We start from the raw sequence: 8,639 nt of genomic DNA on the forward strand, positions 1-8,639 counted from the left end.
TTTTCTTGGCGTATTATGCTTATGAATGTTGCTTTGACGTGAGTCGTCAAGCCCACAGACATGTATATATGTCTATGGTCAAGCCCGTGTTCCCACCGCTAATGCGTTGTCTAAAGACGGACTGCCCCTATGCACAGTGTAGATGCGCACACAAATTTAACGAGCAGAGAGGTTAACCTAGAATTTTCAAAGAGCGGATAGCTTGGATAGTTTGACCGGCGTTGCCAAACCCTCGGTGGTTGCTAGGAGATTGTAAACAGTAGCGTTACTCTTTTGCACTGTCAGTGATACTGAAAATACTAGCTAGTAGCTAAGTTAGAGCATCTCATATAGCATTGTTATCATATTTCCCTAAAGGTAAAACACAGTTATTCGAGATGTCATGTAGAGCTAAAATGCCGCGACTGTAATTATGCTTGCCAGGTAGACTAACCATTATAATACGCGTAGGCTATCCATTCCGATGAATAAATTCACTAGCTAGTCTAAAGCTCTTAGTTAACATTAGCTAGCTAGCTATCGACCTAGCTTGCAAACTAGAATAATGTTGCTCATGTAGAAGTTAACTTGACGTTAATTTAGTTGATTCGATTTCAAAATGAAATTGAATGGCCGAGGTATAACCGCGTCCATCTGAACAACGAATGACCAGCTTTTACAACTTTATGCAAAAACGTGTACAAAAATGTCGGTAGATGCCATTTCTCTCTTAGCTAACGTGTACATATCTGCACAAGTTAGCAAACTTTAATCACGTTTACTAAGTTATGTAACGTTAACAGCTAGCTTGATTTTAAGATGTTTTTGTCATATTTGATTTGGTTGCAGTAACCATGCCTCTTCCGGACACTATGTTTTGCGTCCAGCAAATCAACATTCCACCTGAGCTTCCTGACATTTTAAAACAGTTCACGAAAGCTGCCATCAGAACACAGCCACACGATGTCCTGCAATGGTCGGCTGCGTAAGTTAAGACGGGGCTTCTTGATATTTATCACGTTAGACAACTCATCACATGCCCTAGGTCAAGATCGTGGTTGCTTGCTAATCTCTTGTGTAAATTAAAAGATAGCGTAATGCAGTGTCACCACAATGAAAACTTTGATCAGTTAGAAGCTGCAAATAATCTTCGTTCTTGGTGTCCGAGTTACTGTAGTCTGAGTTACAATATCTTTTTTCTATCTTTCACAGTTATTTTATTGCTTTGTCAAAGGGAGAAACCCTTCCTGTTAAAGAGAGACTTGAGATGCCTGTAGCAACCCAAAAGACAGACACTGGACTCACCCCAGGGCTTCTGAAGACCCTACATAAACAGGTGCATGGAGAAAAAAAACATGAATCATGAATTTATAGTCCTCTATAATACTCGAATACTCTGTTTTTGGGACATTTTATTGCAGACATTGAAAAGCACATTTAAACATGTTTTTCCCCATTCTGATTATTGTAGCTTGCACTAAAAGAGATTGTTACAAAGGAGGAGCTGCTTGAGAAGTGGAAAGGTCTTTGCCTACCAAAGGAACAACTAGAAAGCATTCTGGCACTTGGAAGCTTTTCAGCCAGTGTTGACTGGATGAAGTTCTTTGCTCTTGGCTGCAGTGCCCTTGGTGGAGTGAGTGTGCAAAATAAAACATTATTGAATTATCAGTTGAATTATCAGTGACATGTATTCCTAATGGTTGAGTATGTCAGGTTATATTTATTTATTCACATATTTAGCAGTTCAATTGCTGTATAAATCTAGAATCAACAGATATGTATGTGATAGTGTGATATCACAGAATATGCATACATTTATATGCAAACTCACTCTGATTACAGTAGTTATTTTCTGGACCTTGTCTGCATGACAGTTACAGTCAGTCACGAGACAAAATTAACAGGACCTAAGAATCAAGTTCGAAATAGAAAGTAGTTCTTATACAATGTAGTAGCAAAAACACGATGGCAATGTGTCATTTAGTTAATGGTATTCAGTTTTCAAATGAAATCAGTTTTATTTGTACAGCACCTTTTACAGAAAATTGTCATTAACTCGCTTTACAGAGTGGCAGAAAAGAGCAAAAAAAAAAATTTTAGTTCAAAGGAATACTTTGGTTATATAACTGATTATACGTGGATTTAAGAGACATTTAGAAGACTGACTGACAAACAACACCAATTTGTAAGTAATAATAATAGTCAAAAGTAACAAGGGATCTTTCCAGTGAAGTACAGCCTGCTCTTTGCAGCAGATTATAATCATCATTGATTATGACAGTGAGATGCCGTTCTCTTTGTCCCCCACATAGGGGCAGCGCAGAGCTGCATTTGAAGGGAGTTTAGTTTTCTTTCTGTAATAGAAATTTTTTCTTCTACACAAAAAATCCTGGGCAATTATCACATTTTTTCTTAAATCTCAATTTCCTGGCAGATTAATTTATCTAAGACAAATGACTTTCAAATGGATTGTATTATGTTTTGGATATGGATATGTTTATTTTGCTAATCCAGGTATTTCACTCTCAGTGCATAAGGACAGTTACTTGTGTATTTTCTGATATAAGGCTACACTAGTTTGTTTAAGTGTTCCAGGAGAGGAACCTTTCTCCTGTTGACGCTCTTTCTGCAGACTATTCTCAGCGCTATGAAGCAAGCCTGTGAAATCCTCACTCAGGACCCAGAGGGTGGTGCAGCTCGCATCCCCTATGACACCTTTGTCAGTCTCTATACCTATCTTGCTAATCTGGATGGAGAGATCCCCCCGGATGAGATCGATGGCTTCCTGGCCAGCCTGCAGGAGGATGTGTGAGTATTGTTACACAGAGGGCCACATCCCTCCTGTTGGGATGCAAAAATAAATGAAATGATTAATATAGCACTCAGTGAAAACTTATTGGTACAGAAGGGTTTAGAGTTTGCTCCGGAACATCATAAAATTAGAACAGAGCAGTTTAAATAGCATAATGGTACCTTTTTTCTTTAGGACCATGGGAAGAATGATGCATGTTTAAAGGTAGTAGATGTCTAATATCTAGTAGCAGATGTAGTCAATATATTGTCAGATATTGTCAACAGATGCAAAAAGTGCATAATGTTCTGTTATTTGTTTTTATTGTGACACATCCCCATAGATTGTGTAATCTGGTCAGTGCTAGGGTCCCACTTCTTTTTACTCCTTATTGTAACAGCCCTAGTTTAGTCATTTTAAATTGTTAATTTGAGACATATGTCAAGCTTGCTTTAGGTGGGTGCACACGCTTGAGTTCATCATGTAATGCCATTGTGTTATAAAAGACCATTCTTGGCCTATAATTTAATATGATTTTCATGTATTTGGACATGATTAGTCATTCCGTATTTGCTGGAACAATACTGTTGGATTTATTTTGAGTTTGCTTGCAGAATTGATAATGCCACAGAATCATTAGCGCTGTTTTTTTAAATTTTTGGAAGTAACTTTCTCTCTGTTCTCCTCACAATTGTTTATGTTCACACACAGACCATATTGATAATCTGTCGTAGTTATATTCTCCTTATACTGGTTTTTGGATTTAACCTAGCCAACTTTATGCCAGTAAGGGTTCCCCTTATTCATGTAAGGACTGAAAACCCAGCAAACAGGAATGGGTGTGGCCTTATAGGGACCCTGCACATATAATCAATTTCCAAATCATGTCCTCATAAAAGACAAGTATCGTAGAAGTCGTGGTCCTGTGACGGATGGGGGTGCACAGTGCGAGCATTTCGGCTGCTGGTGGGGCAGTGGAACCATTTGAGATGAGCCAGACCCTGAAAGCACGCATTCAATTCAGCAAGTAATATCATGCCAGCTCATCCGCCCAGTGACGTCTCCCATCCTGGAAACGATTTGCTGTTCCACTGAAATCCCAAGTTCCCAAAACAGTTTTTTGGTCGCCCACCAGCCCGAACAGAGGATGTCTGTGAGACTGGTGCCTAAGTTTTTACAAACAAACTTGATGTTTTGCCATTTTTTATGGGCATCCTTGCCAGTTATTGTGCAAGCAAGCATCGCCATTTCACAATTGGATGCACTGACATTTTGTCACAATTGGATACCAGAACTGTGTGCTCCCTCCATGATTTTACAGTTTTACAAATTCAGAAGTCACAAAGGTTAATTAAAGCATTAACTCCCCTTTGGTGTCCATGACTGTTGTGAGCAGGCATATGTGCTGCTGCACCTATCTTATGTAAATCTTTACATAAATATCTTATGGTATTTATGTAAAAATAATATAAGGTGATGAGTGAAACAGGTTTTCACTGGCTGTCATTTAACAGGTGTTTGTGCACACCAATAACTACACCATTTATCGCTGATTACTCTAAATGGCTCATTTGTTTTGCTTTGCTGAAGAATTTAGGAACAATAACCACAGTGGATAATTGATACCTGTAAGAGTTTTCTTTGTTTTAGATTATTTTATTTTTTGGAGCATTCAACAAACTCGTAATATTTTGTTATTATATTATACCAGGATGCTAGAATGTCATTTTGAAGTAGCAACAATGTTTTGCCACGGTGTGATATTTTCCTTGCTTGAAACAATTTAGCATGCTAGAAATCTGCGAGCCAAACAAACATGTTTAGAATTCTAAGACTGTTAAGTCTGCAACACAGTGACCAATCAGATGCAACCCATTGAGTCAATCGCTCTGTGAAAACAATTTCTTATTGATTAGACCCTCTTACTTCCTGCACCATAACAGCATACAACAAATTTCATAGCTATACGGCACTGGATTAATCCAGGGCAACTAAGTCTTGTTTGATTGAATTGCACATGCCCTTAACCTGACTGTGTGTTTGGTTGAATCTACCACTAGGTTTCAGACAGGGAGACCAGACCTCTGCATTTCGTGAACCAATGACCTTTCTGATTAACTTTAAAATGGATGACAATACCCTCTGTTGAAATAGCCTAAACACAAGGCATTTTAAGAAGCCTGTAAGCCGAGAAACAGAAGACAATTATAAAACGTGTGTATAATATTGTAAGTGTCCTACTTCTGCTGGGGATTGTAACGTGTCAGTTTTCATCACTAAGTGCACCTTTTGAAGAATAAGAGGCTTACCTGAAATTAAATAGGCTGCAGTGCTATTTTTAATTTCAGATTGGATTGCTTGTGAATTTGGTGATACCCTTTAAGAAATGAGCGAATGTGTTCTTTAATGGGATTCATGATAAAACAAAAATGCTGTGAAAGTGATTTAATAATAAGAACAGAAAGTACCGATATGAAATAAAAAGAAATAGGCTAATGAAAAAAGAAGGTAAATACTTGGAGCAAAGTCAAAATGTTCTGTCACCTCAGGGATTTTGTACTTAGAGTTATAGGAGCTAATGTATATACTATTAAAGTTAAACAAGTGTTCAGCCAAGATAAAGATGGTTCTTCATGTAAAATTCAATATATGTTATATTCAATGAATCAAAGCCTTTGCTGGTTGTATAGAAAGGAATTGACCAGATTTTAAATTCAAGTTCAAGTTCTAAACATATTTTTGTTCAGATATCATTTCGTTTTGTGCTTTGTTTGTTATGAGTAAGTGATAATAGTAATGGATTTTAATGTAGGCTATGAGAGACATGCATGCACATAAATACATACGAACACACGTATGTTCTAGCTGAAAGAAACACATAGGCATGGTAATATTTCCTTTACCATGAATGAAAAAAATGAAAGTGTCACATTTTTAAATGGAGGTGCTTTAAATGGGGTATTGTGTAGCCTGTACAACAGACCTACTAATTGTTTGTAGGCTAAGCGATAGAGGGTCTATAGGGCTAACTAACATTAATTTAGATATGTGGCATTGCAGGGTAGGTACGCCAAGTTAAAAAGTAGGTTACTTGTATGGCACAGCTTAGAATTTGATCGTTGTCACATGTATAAAGTCTATATACATGCCGTGAAGAAGTCATTACCTTATGCTGGTTTCCATACGACCTGTGACATTACCTACCGGACTGAATCGCAAGCAAATTTAGGTAATTAATTTCAGAAGTGTCTGTACTAACGTTATAAGCTTGCTCTGTTGACTTGTTAGCAATGTTGCAAACATTCAGGTTAGATGCTCATTTTTAATTAGAAATATATTTTTATTTACTCTAGTGCTTTCAGTTAGTGCAGTGTTAAATTGAGTCGTCTGCCAGTTGTTACTGTGCAGTTACAGTAACTCACTGTTGGCTCTCTAAATCAGTTTTATAAGAGTAAACAGTCTGTTGCCATGTTGTGTGAGCTGCAAGTCAGGAGACAGAGCAGGAAATGAGATCAGGGGATTTTGTGTGTTTCCCGGTTGTGTGGTAGTGGGTCAGCGGGGAAGTTGGTTAGCAAGCTGCTCAATATTAACAGCTCTCCCCAGTATTCAGACTGCCACTCCCAGAGCAGTGCTCAACACTCTATCTGTGTGCAATGAGGAAGAATCCTGGCAACAGTTTTGTGCAGTTATTTTTCTCATATTCGTGGCATACTCATTAGCCAGTATAAAATGTAATTTACATGTCAGACTTGTCAATCCAACTTTCATAAGTGCGTAAGTGCTTTACTGCCGGTTCATTTAAGTTGAAGCATTGCACAACAGGTTGTAAACGTTAATTGCTATTATTTTTTTTCGCTGCAGTTCTGACAAAGAAGTGGCTTGTGTGGGGAGGTGATGGTAATGAAAAGCATGCTGTGGTATGGAGAATATCCAAGCTGATGTTCTAGCAGTTCTGAGTTTGAGAAGTGCCAGTGTGGCACGATAAAGAGCATGCTGGAGGAGAGCAGCTGAACGAAGACGAAGAACTGAGAACAACTTGTCTCTGAGGATTCTGAACTGCCAGTTGGTCAGGGATACAGGCCAAGCAATGTGGTTCTTGTTTTTCTTCTACTGCTTATGCACACATGTTTTGGTTTTTCTGCCTTCTCCTGGGAGAGTTCATGAATAGGAAGTTTCTTCACATGGTGAAATGCCTCTGACTTGATATGCTTCCAGATATGAGCTTATTGAGTTGTTGTTGCTTTTCTTTCCTCTACCTAAGCCCTAGGGGCAGACAAGCTGTCGGTGACTTCCTGGTGATCCCTCCTACCCATCATTTCATTTTAGCTTAGCTTTAAGCTTGAGGTTAAGTGTGGAAGTGTAGCACAGTGGGTCAGGAACTGGGCTTGTAACCGAAAGGTCATAGGTTTGATTCCTGGGTAGGATGCTGCTGTTGTACCCTTGAGCAAGGTACTTAACCTGCATTGCTTCAGTATATATCCAGCTGTATAAATGGATTCAATGCAAATGCTGAGTAAAAAGTTGTGTAATTCGCTCTGGATAAGAGCGTCTGCTAAATGTAATGTATGTCTTCATGTAATGTTTAACATTTGGCAAAAAATGTTGACTTATGTTCCCCCTTTTCCAGGGAACGCCAGGGAGGTATGGTGCAGCCATCAAACTTTGCTGGTCCCAAACGTGTTGAAATTTTTGAGTGACGCCCTTGGCTGGTTGCTTTCCGATACTGTATCCTTCAGTGGTTTGAATTCTTTACCAGATGTCAAATTATCCACTCGTGGAGAATGCTGTGTCTTTTGGGCATTCACAGTTGGCAACATGAGCAGAAGACTCTACTTGTGACCTGAGGTTCACTGAGGGGAAACTCTGGTGGGGCACATGCATTGTGCCTTATGCTGTAAATGCTCCTCTGTGTTAATGGATTACAGAATAAATGTTGCATGATGTTGCAAGCCTACCACACAAGCACATTTGTTAATATGTTGTACTTTTTACTTCAGGTTCTCTTAAAAAACTAACCTGAACTGAATAGTACAACAAATGAAAAAGTCTCTTAGCACATCTGCTAAATCTGCAGCTTCAACCTCTGTGTTTCAATGTTGTGGCTGCTCCAATTGTATTTACTTCAAAAATGGGTTTGATTGTAATTTCTTAGGTGTATGTCTACTGAAAATGTTAAACAAGAATATTTGGGCTATCACCCGATAAAACAAAGCAAATTTAATTTGTGTTTATTTCACTGATAAATTTTTAATTTGATTTAAGAATGTAAGTTTCAGAGCTAACAAGCAGGTACAATAGGCAGTCTGAATTCTGTGTTAAATTGATTGTTCTGTAGGCCATCATGCTATAGATTAGCTTTAAGGATTTCCCATTTTTGGATATTGAGGATTGTGTGCATATTGGAAAAAAATTATGCATTTTTCAAGTGAAAGATTGTATTTTTAAAAATGAAAATGTCTGAAAATAAAACATTATCCTTACACTTGAATGGGTGATGCCTAAAAATGAACACTGAAGGCAGTTGCACAACAAGCCTCCAATCCTGGACAAAAATCTCCAGTGAAAGTCGGATGCTTTTTTTTTTCTTTCTGAAAAATGTGATATGCGATTCCGAAAAGGATTAGGTAACTTATATAACTTATTTATCTTATAGTGTAATAGCACTGATACAGACAAACACCAATGAATATGCGTAATGGCATGCAAAATTAGGTAATGTTTTTTTTTGGACATTCTGAGACACTTTGAAGTCAGATATTACTTGCATTTGACACTTCAAACCTGACCATTTTCATTTCAATCAATAACCTATTTTCATGCCTGCATGATCAACTTCATACATAACCTTATTTCTACCCCAGGCTCAAGA

At 38.0% G+C, this 8,639-nt stretch overlaps 1 protein-coding gene across 2 annotated transcripts; it reads left to right on the top strand.

The window, feature by feature from the left end:
* Positions 1–222: 222 nt before the first annotated feature.
* On the top strand, positions 223–8,252 carry ropn1l (rhophilin associated tail protein 1-like). 2 transcript variants are annotated; one of them, XM_035412693.1, is made up of 6 exons: positions 223–357; positions 829–964; positions 1,192–1,315; positions 1,451–1,612; positions 2,612–2,787; positions 7,398–8,252. In XM_035412693.1, exons 2-6 carry the CDS (start codon positions 834–836, stop codon positions 7,465–7,467), a joined length of 663 nt encoding a protein of 220 aa, XP_035268584.1. In that variant the 5' UTR covers positions 223–357; positions 829–833; the 3' UTR covers positions 7,468–8,252. The 2 variants fall into 2 exon arrangements, with proteins under 2 accessions (XP_035268584.1, XP_035268585.1); XM_035412694.1 differs by having other exon boundaries at positions 238–423.
* Positions 8,253–8,639: the final 387 nt, after the last annotated feature.

Source organism: Anguilla anguilla, chromosome 4 (genome assembly GCF_013347855.1).
Source record: "Anguilla anguilla isolate fAngAng1 chromosome 4, fAngAng1.pri, whole genome shotgun sequence".
NCBI classification, from domain to species: domain Eukaryota; kingdom Metazoa; phylum Chordata; class Actinopteri; order Anguilliformes; family Anguillidae; genus Anguilla; species Anguilla anguilla.

Bases quoted from the DNA above. Each gene is read 5' to 3' on its own strand.
- ropn1l (XM_035412693.1), top strand. From the start codon at position 834: ATGCCTCTTCCGGACACTATGTTTTGCGTCCAGCAAATCAACATTCCA. The intron at 1,316-1,450 runs GTGCATGGAGAA...TGATTATTGTAG, and splicing joins TGAAGACCCTACATAAACAG to CTTGCACTAAAAGAGATTGT. The intron at 1,613-2,611 runs GTGAGTGTGCAA...CTCTTTCTGCAG, and splicing joins GCTGCAGTGCCCTTGGTGGA to ACTATTCTCAGCGCTATGAA.